The 18,166-nt window shown below is 41.4% G+C and overlaps 1 protein-coding gene across 2 annotated transcripts in view; it reads left to right on the top strand.

The window, feature by feature from the left end:
- Nucleotides 1–18,166, top strand: part of DNAH3 (dynein axonemal heavy chain 3) — an 827,768-nt gene that overhangs the window by 53,550 nt on the left and 756,052 nt on the right. For both annotated transcript variants that reach the window (XM_073591059.1, XM_073591058.1), the window contains exon 2: nucleotides 10,735–10,836. In XM_073591059.1, coding sequence (XP_073447160.1) covers nucleotides 10,759–10,836 — 78 coding nt within the window. In that variant the 5' untranslated portion in view covers nucleotides 10,735–10,758. The remainder of the gene's footprint in view (nucleotides 1–10,734; nucleotides 10,837–18,166) is intronic.

Genomic DNA, 18,166 nt, shown 5'->3' on the forward strand with positions numbered 1-18,166 from the left:
TAATATAGTGCCTGAGGGGTCCCCTTATTCAACCTATAAATTGACACATCTGCATTGTGTCTAGAAGCTGCTGCAGCAATAGTTGCATTTTTAAAGCTCAAAAATTGAATTTTCCCTGCAAGCTTTCTTTATTTTGTAAGCAATGGCTTAGGGAGCCAGTCTGTATGATGAGGCCACAATGTAGTGTGCTGGTAACAAGATTAGAGATTTTTTGTATAAATTTGGGTCGAAAAATTGGTCTTTAGGTGTCGGTGGCACCTTCACACCATAGAGATACTCTTGATGAAAGTAAGAATTGCCCTTGCTGTCAAAAATTGCAATTATATGCACCTGTCAAAAAAAAATTGGTCTTTGGGTGTTAATTGTGCCCATGAAACCTACACCAGAAACATTCTTCCAGATAAAATCAACACCCACAACACTAGGCAGCCTAGAAGTCTTGCAGAGATTCCACGTCCCAAAAACACTTAATCGGTGACATCGGCATCAGGGGCTTCATAGCTGCTGGTAATCCAGGACTGATGCATTTTGATAAAAGTCAGATGGTCCACGGAGTCTGTGGACAGATGTGTTCTATGATCAGTAAAAAAACTCCAGCAGCACTGAATACCTTTTTCCGAAAGCACGATGGATGCAGGGCAGCCCAGTAGCTCAATAGCATACTGGGCAAGTTCTGGTCAGAGGTCTATTCTCATGACCCAGTAAGCCAGTGGATCGTCTACTAGAAAGCTCTCCATCTCTGTTTTTGCCCCTAGATAATCATCCACCATGTGATGCAGTCGCTGCCGATGGGATGTGGAAGTTGACAGCCCTGGGCGGCGAGGACTAAAAAAATTGAGAAATGCATCATTTAGGCGGCCACCTTCATCACCACCACTCTCTTGACCAACAGAAGCCTCAAAACTACATTTTCCACAACACTGTAACCTACCAGAGTTGGGAAAAGCATTCAATAAACTCCTCTTTAAGGTGTCCTCAAGAGATTTCAACTTCTGAGGACTGACCACGTTCATCTTTGTCTGTGGACACATACGCTACTGGCCCCCTTACAGTGCCATGGGAACGTCTGCCTCTCCTTGCTGTCCTTTCAGACGTGATTAGGGGGGGGTGCTTATTAACAAAATGTATTAAAGATGTGTAAATGTGTACATGTATGCACTTTAATCAATGGAAAGTGGTGTTTGGTGCACTTTAATTTGAGTATTCACTTCCCAGACACACTCCACTCAAAGGTACAGTGTTGCACAGAACTATATGGCATTAAACTTGCAGTAATGCAATGAAATATATGGCGTTGAACTTGCAGTAACGCAATGAAATGCACAGCGTTAAACTTGCAGCAATGCACAGAACTATATGGCGTTAATTTGCAGTAATCCAATGAAATATACAACATTAAACTTGCAGTAATGCACAGAACTATATAGCATTAAACTTGCAGTAACGCAATGAAATATATGGCGTTAAACTTGCAGTAACGCAATGAAATAAACAGCTTTAAGCGTGCAGGAATGCACAGAAATGTACTGCATTAAACGGCAGGTAACGCACTGAAATATACGTTGTTAAACTTGCAGTAACGCACTGAACTGTACGGTGTTAAATTTGCAGTAACGCCACTAAAATATACTGTGTTAAGCGTGCACTAATGCACAGAGATGTACTGAGTTAAATGGCACGTAACACACTGAAATGTACTGCGTTAAACTTACAGTAACGCAATAAAATATACTGTGCTAAGCGATCACTACACTCGCACTGACTGAACTATCCCTACATTCACACTAATGTAAAGATAAATAGTGGTCGCACTACTCACACTGAACTATCCCTAGATTCACACTAAACTGATATTCTACACTGACAATAGAATCAGAATAGCACACTAACTAATAGAACTGAACAGAGCCCTGTTCTATCTCTGTCCACACCGCTATCACACTACAAATGGCCGCTATGGAAAGAATAATTTTATAGGTTGGGGCGGGATTAAGAGCAATGAGCCATGATTGGATACAGTCATCATGACAGCGTCCAATCATGGCTCTGACAGTGCTATGTGCCCTAATTAGGTGAAGCTTTCATTACTTCAGCCAATAAGGACTTTCAATGCACTGTGCGGTGGCGCAGTGCATTGTGGTTGTTCGGTGGGCCGAACAAACGGTCGAACGACCCGATAATTCGGTTGTTCGGCGAACGACTGAACAGCCAAAGTTCGGCCCAAACTCATGCTCGGGCTGAATGGTTCGCCCATCCCTATTCCACAGGTTAGGTCATTTACTGAGTTATCGCTAGGAAAGGTAAGTTGGAACACCACTATGAAAGAGGACCATCATGAGATGCAAGAGTTTCCAAACGGTGAAAAAAAAGAAGCTAAGTTTAAAAAAAAAATTAAGGCCAAAAAGACAAGTTACAGGGAAGGCTTAAGAGAGCAATAGAATTTCCAGATTTGTTCTATAAAGTTATGTGATACTGTTATACTAACTCCGAGTCTAGGAGACAGTGTGTGAGGTCAGACATTTAACATAGGTAGCAATTCTCGGACTTCAGCTGACCTGCTTATTACTGTCCATTTTACTGCTTACCAGAACAATATCCCCAAATAAGTTGTCAGCCCAATTGGACTTTATTGGCAAATCTGTTTGGCTACCTAAGCTTATCAAGGCTACTGCTGTGCTGATGTAAACAACCATGGTTGAGTAATGCACAGTATGTGATACTTTTTATTTGGGCTGACAGGTCATTTTTCAGGACAAAGTTTTCAAGAGTTCCACTGCCTCGTTTTGGGTATACTAATATACAGGGGTTTAATAGGAAAAGAAAATTCTATGTTTAAAATAAAAAATTCTACAAGTTTGTTAAGAGTACTAAAATGAGCTATATAAGGATTAAAGCTAATCTCCAGACTCTTGCATGCCTCACACACTCCCCCCCACACTTTTCTAACTAATCACTGGCATATAAAAAACCATACCCAGATGCCCTTTTTACCCACCTAGATCTGCAGTCACATGACATATAAGTCCCAAGCCTGCTCTTTTTCTGTGTACAGGAGGTAGGGTTCTTTCTTTGGGGGCCTGCATTATGTGGGCACTTCCTGTTGACTATCCAGCGGAGGGGTTTTCTCCAGAAGAGGAGCCTGCAGCAATGATGTCACCAAAAAGGGGACCAGCACATACGCATTGTTGGATTACAGGTGCCTAGCAACCAGAAACAATGCCAACAAGGGACATGGATGGCAGACTTAGGTGAGAAAAACAGTGCTTCAAAAGGTATTATAAAAAAAATACCAGAGGAGTGAGGAGGTACTTGCATTTTGCCTGGAGATAGGCTTTAAAGAGTGTGCCATGGAATGAAAGAAAAGAACATAATCCTAATTCTAGTTGTCACAAAATATAATGGACTCAAAGGTTTTCCTTCCCTGAAAGGCCCTGGTTGTTGGACATTGCCTAATAACCATACCAGCCGTATGAGGTTGCATTTAGCATAAATTCATAGACTGGCCCACTTATGTAAGGGGAAGGTGTGCTCCCTGTTTCAAGCATATTTTTCTACTTAGAATATGCAATAGCCACACACTACTAAATCTTTTTTTTTTTTTTTTTTTTTTTTTTTAATCGTTTTGTTTTTGTTCAATGTATTTTTTATTGCTCATCGAAAAGGGCATCTGGTAGGGGGCTTCCTCCTCAAACAATAATGTTTATTAAAAAAAAATTTTGAGTCATGTGTGGCTGCTGTGTATTCTGTGGATTGTCAGAAGTAGATGGACCCTGCTTAGTCTTAGTACCTGTGCCTGGGAAGGGAAAGCCAGAAGTCTGCTTACAATATCGAGGAATTGTTTACAAGTTTTTCTATCTACCTGACCAGAATAACAGTAATTAAAAAAGATGTGTTAAGAAGCTTTTTAAGCTATAATAAGTATGCTACAAAAGTTTTACCGAGTTTGCCAGAACTAAATAATAATGAGGTTGTTTTTATCAATGTCTCAATAAAAATACAAAATAAATTGCGTACCAATAAACCATCACACAGTTATACTATAGTCATGTTAACTGATCTCTTTATGCATTCAGTATATTAACTCTGAAAAGTAGTCATTAACTTGGTATGGTAAAGTTTTTATTTTCTGCCAAAACTGTGTTGATTGTTGTTTTAAGAAGTTAGGAGTTCTAAAAGTATGAAAAGAAAAGGGAAATCATTGCACAAATAACATGTTGATTTCCATACCAAAGGCATCGTCTGCATTGAGTGTTACAATAGTTGCCCCCAAGCTCACATTGGTTTTCTGGAACTACTCTGGTTTTCTCCCACAATCCAAAAATATACTGGCTGGTCATTGATATCTGCACACGTCAGCTCTTGAGGACATTATCTGATTTTAATGGGTTAGGGTAAAACACTGCAAAATTTGGTAATGACATATGCATAAAACTAGATTCTTTTTATGCCTGTGTTTAAAGACCAGTCACACTTGAGTGTATTTTATATGCACTTTCAACATGTACAATTTGTACGTGGACCAACCCAAAAATTCCAGTGCAAATATGTCCACAACAAAGGCACATGATCGAGTGACGTAACACATAGAGAGGGGCCGATGGCGTCACTCCACAACTGGAAGATAGCGGAACACTATCTTGGAGCAGTACCTACAGGCTTTACATTAAAGGGAAATACAAGCTGTTATTTCTGAAGTGCACCAGACTTGTGTACAACATTATGTGAGTGAAATTTTAAAAGAAAAAACAAAGGTGAAAATACAGTGTGCATTATCAGTATTATTCTGTTTTGGGTGGGTTGTGATATTATCTCCATAAATGGCTAAGGATAGCGGTGGATAGAGTTTCCAGGAATTGGTGCAGGAGAGACCAGCTGGAAATAATAGACCCCTTTAAAGGGGACAGTGCAATAGGCCTGATTAATTTTGAGTCAAAATGAGAAAGTGAGAGCAGAGGAGTGTTGGTGATGGAATAGCATGGTGTATGAGCACATAAATTGTATATGAATAGAATTCACACGGTGTGGGTTTATATTCACAGGCACAAATAAATAATATTGCATGGAAGGATATTTATTGTATGATTTTAAAGAAAGTTTTCTGTATACCGTAATTGTATCATCATTATTTTCTTTTGTGCTTATGAGGTTTTTAAAAATTTTTTATAAATGTCTCAGTAGATATATTTGAGATATTGCACTGCACTGTTTGCTATAAATTTTATATGTTATAAAGAAAGCTTGTGTTTATAGTTTTATTAAGCAGGCCTTTAGTCATGCCTGCAGACAAATTTAAAATTCTTCTTGCATGCTTTGGGAGCCCTGAGACACTTTAAGATCTTTCTAACATTTACTTGTAATGTCTAGAGCTGGTCAGCCTTCTGCGCTTTTTTATTCTGGTGTTTTCTGTGTCACTTTGTTGCTTATCTTCATGTGATACTGATGTGGAATGTCCCTCATTTTGAAGTGTTTGTGTTAGTTCATGAAATTTTGAATACCCTGAAGTTTCAGCGACAATTACACTTATACTGATTTTTACCTTGTTTTTTGTCTTGGTGTTGAATTATGTATCCCTTTTTGAGATTCACTGTACTACACAAGTACACCTTCCTTTGCGCAAACGTCCCATTTTGTACATTTTTCTTTTGGGATGTGCACATAGGCTTTGATTCATTCCACCGTTCATATGAAGTTTTCTCAATTGCTTTTCCTGGTAGTCGATTTTGGTGATAGCTTGCAGTCATAATTGCCCCTTCCCCAGTATGTGGTTGGCATATCTCCATCAAACAGCATGGTTCTTCCACTCTCGCATAAAGTACTATTCATTCTTTTTGCAACCCTGTTTTTTCTGGGTTGTATGATACAGTAGTTTGAAATATTATGCTATGCTTTCTGAGAATCACTTGTGTGTTATCGCCTGTATATTCAGTTCCATTGTCTGTGCGCAATGCACTCAGCAAATTTGTTGCTTTTACCTGAGCCAAATACTGTTCAAGTTTTTCTGGTACTTCACTTTTGTTGTGTAAAAGATATAGTGTAGTATACCTGGAGTAATCATCTATGAAAGTGAGAAAATACCTCTTCTTTTCTGGAGTAAATTTTTCCATTGGACCGCAAAGATCTGAATGAATTAAGTCCAGAGGTTTCTTAGCTTTGCTGTTACTCTGCTTTGGAAAGGCTTTTCTTGGATTTTTTTCCTTTTAAACAGCTGGGGCACTTCATTGTTTGATCACATGTACTTATTGTTATTCCACTTGCATAGTCATTCTCAGTTAATTTCTTTATTATGTCAGGACTGTACCCAGGATGTCTGTGCCATGTGTGAATGCAGTTTGAATGTTTTTCCTCCTTGGCAGTATTCCTCATTCCTGGTGGCAGTTCAGCTGCTGCAGTTCATCTGTAATTGTAGGCTTTGCAAGTAAGATATCCCCCTAGGGGACGTTTTTTACAGGTATCTTTCTGGTGACACTCTGGGAAAATAGGACAGTAAAGAAAACTGTCTCCCCTGCCTTCTGATTCCATTATTTGCCCATTGGCTGTGGTGATTTTTTTCTGTTTTAGTCTGGTCAAGGTGAATAAACAAATTTCTGTCATTTGTTTTGTGACTCGTAGCTCCTCAACACACCGTGCCTGCAAAGATGAGGTGCAACTTTTGGATTTAAAAACATATTCATTATCTGAAGCAAATCAGTTTCTTCCTTCACACTTTTGGCCTTTTGTAGTTTAGTTTGTTTATGCCTTCTAGCTATCCAGATTCTTGGATTTGCCTTTAAATGACCTTGTTTCTTGCTCACAAAACATTCACGTGCTTTATTTTTGCATGTTACTGTTTTTATTCCTATTTTTCATCCTTAAAGCAGACTCTGCAACAGAAGCACCGTCACTATTAATGCTTTCTGTTTTACCCTTATATTCATTCACAAGCTTGCCTTTAACATATTCCAGTGTCAGATCATCATTTGGTCGTGCATCAAGTGCTGTGACAAGCATTTCAAAACCTTCTGGTAAGCCGCTGTGTATTAGTGCTGCAACATGAAACTCTTTTTATGTTTTAATGCTTGTTGCTTGATTGACTGCTTCCTGGGCAAACCCTGCTAAATGATTTCTGCATCACTATTATTACCTGTATACTGGAAAACATTTACTAGCAACTTGTTTGCTTTTCTGTTCATCTATTTAAAACCTAATCAATCCTAAATTCAACTCTTGATGCATGCCAAAAAGAAGAATAAAAAATAAACTGATAGAGCTAGCCTGTGGTTCATTTGATAAAGAATATACAAGACAACAATATCAGTAATGACTACAGTACTTTGCTTGCATTTTGCCTGTTATAATTGGACAGCTGAGACTCTAATTACTTTTTTGCTAGAATGGCAAAAGGGCAAAATCAGAGCATTTTGCACTGGACACAAAGAATTTCACAAATGTAATGGTAATTAAAGCTTTTTACTAAATTGAATATTTCAATTATTTATCTCTGAAAGGCATACAATACGCTTAAAGTCAGAGTGTCTTTGGCTTGATCGACTTCACTTGTTTCTCCATCTATGTATATTTTTTACACAGGTATTATTTGTAATAAATTATTCTTGCAGTTTATTCATTTTTGATGTATTGTAGGAGACAACATTCTGCACCTACATGCGTAATTACAAGCCTATCTTGTTACAGGACCCACCAAATATTTACATTTAATAACTTACTTATCACTGGGAGATTCATAAATTATTAATTTGCTGACGTCCTGAGATTTAATTGAAACATATATTTAAACCCATAATCCAGGAAACTGCTTATGTTGCTTTCTGCTGTGTTAACTGTGTTAACAAATGTTTATTGCATTCTAAAACTTCCCTGGTGATATTTTATGCATGTTGATATCATCTCTGCTGGTACATAATGGTGGGGTTTTGTTCAGCGTATGATATCTGGTTGTATAGTGAGGGACGACTACAAACCGTTATGTGACTTGGTGATTTGTCTTATAGTATGTATTGATTTGGAGCTTAGTATACAGCTAACATGCTTTTTAGGGGAAGTAGCCTCCCCATTCTTCAGGGCTAAGATAAAAGAACAGTAAACAATCAGAAAAATAATAGAGTTTGAGTTTTGGTGGAAGAAGTATGATATGATGGAGGATAGAAGATGAATTGAATTCCTGAGATAATTGGATCTGGAGAAACATCTGAACTTATACCTTTCTGGTTTAAAGGGAAAAGCATTTTTTGACCTAACATTAATTTGGGTCAAATACTGAAGGTGAAGGTATATATTTGTCAGTGAAGGGAAGAACACAACAGTTGGAGGAATAATCACGAGTTAAATACATGGATTTCTCATTAATCGATTAATTTGCATGAACTAATTAGGATATGAATAACATCTTTGGCACATTTATATATCAGCACTAACTTTGAGCCACACAGACTACATAGGAGGACTATACAGCTCTTACTGATTGATTAATGACATTCATTTATAAAGAAGGACATTATGCATGTTATTTAAAGTGGATGTAGACCCTCTCCTATACTCAGTGAAGTAAACAGCCTCAGATGATACACGGAGATGAAACAAATCTCCCAAAATAAGTTTTACATGTATATATGCTGTCTTCAGCTTGCTATAGTCTTTAGAATTCCAACATTATGTTAGAATTTTTACTTCCTCATTGTGCAGTAGGAGTGGTGTCTTGACATACACTGTGTGACAGCTGATTGGAGGAAAGGAACACCCCCCCCCCCCTTCCACATAGGCAGAGGAAGGAAGGAATGTGCAGAGCTGTGCTGTGAATAGACCAGCTCTCTGCTAATCTACCGACACAAATTTCAGGCTGGTTTTATCTCGGTTGTCGGAGAATTTGTCAGAAGTTATCATGCTGATAACAGAGGAATGAAACCGCAGAAAAACACAAGACTTAGGGCTTTGGAGAGAGATAAGTAAACACTGCAGATATATGTGCCCGGGTCATTTCATGAATCGGGTTTATATGCACTTTAAGTGAATATTTTATTAATGGAATTTGTTATTTTGATGTAGGTTTTGTCACACATGTTATGCTTTGAGCATGTTTGATCACATATCATAGGACAGCACTGCACTGAGATGACGGTATATTCTGATGCTTCTGTGGGAATGCATGTAGTGCTAGCTGCAGTCTAAACGCATGTCAGTTACAAGATAGTACATAACTGCGCTGAAGTTTAAAGAACCACATGGAATAAAGAAGTGTGTATGAGGCAAATGTCTTTTTTTTTTTTTTTTTATAATGCATTTTATTAATAAGATTAAGATTCATATTATTATAGGAAGAGATATAGAATGATAACAAACAATATAAAACAATATAAAATAACACAATATGAAAACAATAAACAACCTCAACTAGTTATTGTGCTATAATCAATGCCATTCAGTTCCACCCATCAGTGCCACCTATTAGTGCCCACCAGTGCCACCTCATCAGTGCCCACCAGTGCTGCCTATTAGTGTCCATCAGTGCCGCCTTATCAGTGCCCATCAGTGTCGCCCTATCAGTGCCCATTAATGCAGCCTATCAGTGCCCATCAGTGTAGCCTCATCAGCATACATCAACGAAGGAGAAAAATTACCTGTTTGCAAAATTTATTAACAAAATATAAAACGGTTTTGTATTTTTTTTTTTTTTTTATTAACAAAAAATAAATATCCCAGAGGTCATCAAATACCACCAAAAGAAAGCTCTATTTGTGGGGTAAAAATGATTAAAATTTAATTTGGGCACAGCATTGCATGACCGCGCAGTTGTCATTCAAAGAGTGACAGCTCTAAAAGCTGAAAATTGGTCTGGGCAGGAGGGGGGTTTAGGTGCCCAGTAAGCAAGTGGTTAATCCCTTTTTACTGGAGTATTCTGTTTCTCATAGGAACACACTCTACCGATTCACCTTATATTTTATTACATTATTTTGTGCAACCACAATCTTCATAAGTGTTTATAGAAAGAGGAAGCATCTTCTCTACTAAATAAATGCTTCAAAGCATTGATATGTATAACTTTGTCAGATGTCCAATAAATGCCTCTACTTAATCAAAAATCATACATAGAAAATTCATAATAAAACGTAATTGATAGTAATAAGTGGGGATTCATAATACATATTTCAGGTTATGAGACCCCTAATCTCCCAGGCCCTTTAAGCTTTCATCCTGGATTGCTGTGGTTATAGCTATGCCCTTTAGCATCCTACCCAGTACTGTGTTTCCTGTCCGTTTTTGACAGGCACTCACTCCCACTTTGAGCACATGAGTGGTAGAGTGCCAGCTGTGAAATAAACCAGCTACAGGAAGACAGCGCTGGACTCCAGGAACTGGTAAGTACCTCATTTTAAAAAGTCAGCAGCTATAGTATTTGCAGCTTTTTTTTTTTTTTAAACGGTGAAGTTCCTCTATAAGCTTTAGTCTGTAGTATGTTTTCATTCTCAGTGTATTGGAATTGCTTTCTCCCTAATTAAATCATAAAACTTGCCCATGATATTAAACTATATTTTAGAAACCCTTTCTTATTCTCATATGACTTATTTTTTTTATATATGCCATTTGTTGTTCCAGTGTTTTTTTTTTTTTTTTTTTATTATTTAAATTTATTTTTTACATTATTATTCTTTGACTTTGCTGATATTGTATTGTATATTGATATTGTTATTATATTGATATTGATATTGTAGTAATATAAATAAACTTTTTATTTTTTTTCAGCCAAAGGTGGACTCCGAACACAACATGAGCCTCAACAAAGGACTCTCAGGGTTACCTCCTTTGCATGAAATATCCACTAGAGAGCCATCAGATTTATATCAGGTCTGTAGAGCAACTAATATTTTATTTGTTAGTCCTCATGCACACGGACGTTTTTACAGCTGCTTTTTTGAGCTTTTTTTGCAGCTTAAAAAGGCCTGTCTATGTTAGTCTATGGCTTCATGCCCACCTAGGCGTTTTTGAGCTGCAAGTGGCATAGGCGTTTTTAAGCTGTAAGAAAAACCCAGGACCAGTGGGTTCTGAGAGACGTTTTTCAGCTGTAAAAACGCTCTAACGCTGAAAAACGCTCAAAAACGCTCAAAAACGCTTAAAAACGTCATTCACCAACGTTTTTTAGCGTTTTTGATCCATTGAAAAAAAAAAAAAAAATAACGCTCAAAAACGCTAATGCGGAAAAACACTCAAAAACGCTCAAAAACGCTAAAAAACGCTAATGCAAAAACGCTGAAAAAAGCTGAAAAAAGTAAAAAAAAAATCACTGCAAAGATACTGGCGTTTTCATAACGTTTTTTTAACAGCCTGTGTGCATGAGGGCTAAAATAAGAACTTAAACTGTTCTACACTTTTTTCAAATTGAAGGTCAAAGTCACAAAAATAGATATTTAGGAATATATTGTGTAGTCCAGTAGGCACCAGAGAATGATCCAGCGTACTATGTATTTTAACAGACCTAGTCAGACATGTTTACTTACAATTCTGTGTAAGGATGCCTGTAATGAGAGTGTGGCTGCTATATGCCAGTCATAGAGCTCTGGAGTGGAAGGTAGGAAGAGTATTTCTACTAAGAATAAAAACATATTTAAAGAAGAATCCCAGCCTTCTGGAAGTGACATGTATTTCTGTGAGCTCAGATTGTGTAAGAATGTATCCCCAGACAGAGATGAAGCTAGACATTCTTTCACCCGGGGCAAAGACTCAGTTTGGCTCCCCCCACCCGAAGAGGACGGTGTCAGTAGGGCAGAGGTTGGTGTCAGTAGGAAAGAGAATGATGTTAGTAATTTTTTACAATTAAATTATTTTTTAATAAGAGTCTCACAGATATGTATAATCCCTAGCACAATATTAAAAAAATAAAATAAAACTCTTCCATTACAAATGATTTTGCGTACACTGAAAATACTTAGAGCTAACATTTTATGTAAACCTACCTTAAAGAAGACCTTCACTAAAATAGTAAGGGACTGCTTAACTACCAGTAACTGTTGAGACAATTAACACTTTGGTGAGAAATACTGTATGTAATGTACAATATAGTGCAAGAGTGTGTAATGTACAATATAGTTTATATAGTGCAGGAGTGTGTTAAACGAGCCATAGATGGTTTGATTTTTCACAACTACCCTGCCCCCTTAGCTCAGCCCACACAGCCCCCTCCCCAGTTCGGCTCACACAGTCCTCCCCATCTTAGACTGCAGAGCATCCCCATCTCAGTCTGCAGAGCCTCCCCATCTCATACTGCACAGCCTTCCCCCCTTTTCAGTCTGCAAAGCCTACCCATCTTACTCTGTCCGCAAAGCCTCCCCATCTCACTCTGCACAGCCCCCCAGCTCAGTCCACACAGCCCCCATCTTAATCTGCACAGTCCCCCAGCTTTGTCTGCAAGATCCCCTAATCTTACTCTGAACAGCCCCCCCAGCGTAGTCTGCACAATCCCCTAATCTTACTCTGAACAGCCCCCAATCTTATTCTGCACAGCCTCCCCATCTCAGTCTGCACAGCCTCCCCATCTCAGTCTGCACAGCCTCCCCATCTCGGTCTGCACAGCCTCCCCATCTTACTCTGCGCAGCCCTCCCCATTCAGTCCACACAGCCCCCATCTTACTCTGCACAGCACCATCTTAATCTGCACAGTCCCCCAACTTTGAACAGCTCCCCAGATCAGTCTGCACAGCCTCCTTATCTTTCTCTGCACTCCCCCCTCCCCCCCAGTCTGCATAGCCTCCCCATCTTACTCTGCACAGCCTCCCCATCTCAGTCTGCACAGCTTCACCATCTCAGTCTGCACAGCCTCCCCATATCTCAGTCTGCACAGCCTCCCCATATCTCAGTCTGCACAGCCTCCCCATATCTCAGTCTGCACAGCCTCCCCATCTCAGTCTGCACAGCCTCCCCATCTCAGTCTGCACAGCCTCCCCATCTCAGTCTGCACAGCTTCACCATCTCAGTCTGCACAGCCTCCCCCCTTCTCAGTCTGCACAGCCTCCCCATCTTACTCTGCGCAGCCCTCCCCGCTCAGTCTGCACAGCCCCCCAGCTCAGTCCTCACAGCCCCATCTTAATCTGCACAGTTCCCCAGCTTTGTCTGCACAATCCACTAATCTTACTCTGAACAGCCCCCCCAGCCTAGTCTGCACAATCCCCTAAACTTACTCTGAACAGCCCCCCATCTTACTCTGCACAGCCGCCCTAGTTCAGTCTGCACAGCCTCCCCATCTTACTCTGCTCAGCCCCCCTGCTCAGTCTGCATAGCCCCCCAGATCAGTGTGCACAGCCCCCCCATCTTACTCTGCACAGCCCCCCATCTATCTCAGCACAGCCACCCTAGCTCAGTCTGCACAACCTCCCCATCTTACTCTGCGTAGCCCCCCTCACTCAGTCCACACAGCCCCCCATCTTACTCTGCACAGCCCCTTATCTTACTCTGCACCAGCCCCCCAGCTCAGTCTGCACAGCCCCCCATCTTGCTCTGCATAGTCCCCCAGATCAGTCTGCACAGCCTCCCTATCTTTCTCTGCACTGCCCCCCCATCTTACTCTGCACAGTCCCCCAGATCAGTCTGCACAGCCCCTCATCTTTTTTTCACTCAAATAATTGTTATTGAATTTTTTTATTATACAACAAAAAACGCATAAAACGTTTTTTCCATCTTATATCCCAACCCAACATCAATGCCTAAAGAAAAAAAACAAAAAAACTTCCATATCTGCGCTCACCAAACTATATTACAATCTTTACTCAGACCCCTCCAACACATTACTCTGCACAGCCGCCCCTCCAGCTCAGTCTGCACAGCCCCCCCATCTTATTCTGCACAATCCCCCCCAGCTCAGTCTGCACAGCCCCCCATCTTATGCCCCGTACACACGGTCGGATTTTCCGATGGAAAATGTGTGATAGGACCTTGTTGTCAGAAATTCCGACCGTGTGTGGGCTCCATCACACATTTTCCATCGGAATTTCGGACACACAAAGTTTGAGAGCTTGTCGGAAATTCCGATCGTGTGTACACAAATCTGACGCACAAAGTGCCATGCATGCTCATAATAAATTAAGAGACGAAAGCTATTGGCCACTGCCCCGTTTATAGTCCCGACATACGTAATTTACGTCACCGCGTTCAGAACGATCGGATTTTCCGACAACTTTTTGTGACCGTGTGTATGCAAGACAAGTTAGAGCCAACATCTGTCGGAAAAAATCCATGGATTTTGTTGTCGGAATGTCCGATCAATGTCCGACCATGTGTACAGGGCATTAATGTAACTTCCGCAAACCTACTACTATTATTATTCTTTTGTTTTGTTTTTAGGGTTTGTGATTTCTTTGTGTGAGATATATGTTTTTAATACTACTAATAATTCTGTTATTTGCTCATTGCGACTGTTTTGTGCAACCCCCCCAGCTCAGTCTGCACAGCTCCATCTTACGCTGCACAACCCCCATCTCAGTCTGCACAGCTCCCCAGCTCAGTCTACACAACCCCCATCTTACTCTGTGCAGCCCCCCATCCTAATCTGTGTAGTCCCCTAATCTTACTCTGCACAGTCCCCTAATCTTACTCTGCACAGCCCCCCATCTTACTCTGCACAGCCCCCCATCTTACTCTGCACAGCCCCCCATCTTCCTCAGCACAGCCGTCCTAGCTCAGTCTGCACAACCCTCCCATCTTACTCTGCGTAGCCCCCCTCGCTCAGTCTGCACAGCCCCCAGATCAGTCTGCACAGCCCCCATCTTTTTTTTTCACTCAAATAATTGTTATTGAATTTTTCCATTACATACAATAAAAAACACATAAAACATTTCCATCCCATATCCCCACCCAAAATCAATGCAAAAAGAAAAAAAAAACTAAAAACTTCCATATCTGCGCTCACCAAACTATATTACAATCTTTACTCGGACCCCTCCAACACATTGCTCTGCACAGCCCCCCAGATCAGTCTGTATAGCCTCCCTATCTTTTTCTGAACTGCCCCCCAGATTACTCTGCACCAGCCCCCCAGCTCAGTCTGCACAGCCCCCATCTTACTCTGCACAACCCCTAAGCTCAGTCTGCACAGCCCCATCTTACTCTGCCTAACCCCCATCTCAGTCTGTACAGCTCCCCAGCTCAGTCTGCACAGCCCCCATCTTGCTCTGCGCAGCCCCCCATCCTAATCTGTGCAGCCCCCAAGCTCAGTCTGCACAGCCTCCCCCAGCTTACTCTGCACAGCCCCCCATCTTTCTTGGCACAGCCAGCCCAACTCAGTCTGCGCAGCCTCTCCATCTTACTCTGTGCAGCCCCCCCCCTCAGTCTGCACAGCCCCCCAGATCAGTCTGAACAGCCCCCCAGCTCATTTCACACAGCCCCTTACTCTCTTACTCTGCACAACCTCCCATCTTATGCTGTACAAGACCCCCAGCTCAGTCTGCATAGCCCCCTCTCTTACTCTGCACATTTCCTATTACCCGAGCATAGGAGTAGTAATACCGCTGTTCCTACTCTTGTCAGCAGTGGCACCCTTTTCAGTACAGTGCCCAGGGCATATACCCCTCAGTTTTGGCCCTGCCCCTATGGATGTGTCCATGACAGCCAGTGCCGGCACTCCCACTAGAAAAACTAGACAGCCACCTAGGGCACATTGCCACCTAGGGGCGCAACCACAGCCGCTGGATCGCCTCCAGAGGATCGGATCCCCCCCGGTGGGTGGTGGCTGGTGCGGTGCGGAGTGTGGCGTAAGGCGGCTCCCATGGCTGGATGCAGAGTGGCTGGGTGGGGAGAAGGTGCAGGCAGATCCCCCTCCCCTTCCCCGGAGCCAGGGGCGACCATGCTGATGTCCAGCAGCCGTGGGTGTCAGATCTCTGCCCACCCCGCCTCCCTACCTGGGTGATGTATAGCCACTGGAGGAGCAGGGCGGGCAGCATTGTGCACAGAGACAGCCGGGGCAGATCCACCTGACTCCATCCCCCCACCTGACGGCACACCCCCTCCTATCCACCTGGCTTATCCCTCCACCTGACTCCACCCCCCCCACCTGGCTGTACCCCTCTCCTGTCCACCTGGCTCCATCCCTCCACATGGCTGCACCCCCCTCCTGTCCACCTGGCTCCATCCCCCCACATGGGTGCACCCCCCTCTCCTGTCCACCTGGCTCCATCCCTCCACCTGGCTGCACCCCCTCTTTTGTCCACCTGACTGCACCCCCTCTCCTGCCCACCTGGCTCCATCCTTCCACCTGGCTGCACCCCCTCTACTGTCCACCTGGCTCCATCCCTCCACCTGGCTGCACCCCCTCTTTTGTCCACCTGTCTGCTCCCCCTCTCCTGTCCACCTGGCTCCATCCTTCCACCTGGCTGCACCCCCTCGTCTGTCCACCTGGCTCCATCCCCCACCTGGCTGCACCCCCTCTCCTGTCCACCTGGCTCCATCCCTCCTCCGGGAGTTCTGGTACTAAAATTATTGAATTCACTTTGATTTTTTTGGGGGGGGCGCACAAGTAGCTGGTGTCGCCTAGGGTGCAAAATAGTCTAGCACCGGCCTTGATTACAGCCTGGGATCACAAAAAGTGCTGGACGTCATTCAACCTAGAAGATGAGCACTACGTTCCATTCTAAATGTTTGTTAACTTTATATATTAGACACTATCATTAGTATAATTTTATTTGATCAGCAGTTTGAAAGTACAGAGAATATATTAACAATGAATCTGTGTGCTTCACATAAACCACTAAGTTCTATATTAATAATATATTACAGTATGTATTATCCAGACTGGTTAGACTGGTAAAGCGGTGTGCTGCATGAATTGCCATCAATATGTAAATCCATCCTTAAGTGTCTGTATTAGACCTTTTATTAAAATTCATTTAAAAGCCAATGCAACACAGAAAGATGCTCCCAGGAGACTGCAGGCAATATTAGAGGAAAGCAACGCTTATCTTCAGTAAAGTCATAGGAGAACTTACCAGATGTGCTGGACCGTGCAGGTACAGAACTTCATTTCATAGCATTACGTCACTAGGTAGTCCAACATGGAATCTTACGGAGCTACAGGGGTGAACAGAGAAGAGAGAAGAATATCAGGGGCAGGGGGTTCCTACATACAAGAAAACCTTTTCCCTGAATAGGCAAAGTGTCAGACTCGATTTACCTTGATATTAATGCTACATATTTGCTTTACTTAAAAGCTGTTATTTTGTATATAAACTTACTAAAAATAATATATAGATATTTGAAATTTCATTGATAAAATCATCAAAACTAGTGAATCATTGAATTTCCCCCAAAAAAATTATCTAAAGCTTAATAATTATGTGGTGCTAACCCAAAATATTTATGAACTATAATAAGTGTTATATTTGTAACCAACTATATAAATGAACTATAGATATTAAATGATTATTATTGATCATATTCAAAAGAAGTTTGTATTTTAATATTATGCTGTATTCTGCAGTACATGCAGTACTTTGGCCCATCTTCCTAGGTACTGTCTAAAGGCTCGTGCACACTATAAGAAAATCGGGCGAATATTTTCGTCAGAGGAACTTTCGTACGGTTTCCGTATAGTGTGTGCACAACTTTCGACAGCCAATTCCGACTTTTCGGACGAAAATTCCCGAAGGGACAAACTCCAAAATGTTTCTCATACAGGAACAGAATGAACAATTTTCTTTTTAACCACTTCAGCGCAGGAAAATTTTACCCCCTCCCTGCCCGGATCACTTTTTGCGATTCGGCACTGCCTCGCTTTAACTGACAAATGCGTAGTCGTGCGACGTTGCACTCAAACAAAATTGATGATTTTCCACAAATAGAGCTTTCTTTTAGTGGTATTTGATTGCCTCTGCGGTTTTTATTTTTTGCGCTATAAACAAAAAAAGAGCGTAGATTTTGAAAAAAACGCAATATTTTTTACTTTTTGCTGTAATAAATATCCCCAAAAAATATATAAAAAAACATATTTTTTTTCCTCAGTTTAGGCCGATACGTATTCTACATATTTTTGGTAAAAAAAATTGCAATAAGCGTATATTGATTGGTTTGCACAAAAGTAATAGCGTCTACAAAATAGGAGATAGTTTTATGGCTTTTTTATTATTATTTTTTTTACTAGTAATGGCGGCGAGCTGCGATTTTTATCGGGACTGCGACATTATGGCGGACACATCGG

The sequence above is a fragment of the Aquarana catesbeiana genome, linkage group LG06 (assembly GCF_042186555.1).
Source record: "Aquarana catesbeiana isolate 2022-GZ linkage group LG06, ASM4218655v1, whole genome shotgun sequence".
Taxonomy (NCBI): Eukaryota; Metazoa; Chordata; class Amphibia; order Anura; family Ranidae; genus Aquarana; species Aquarana catesbeiana.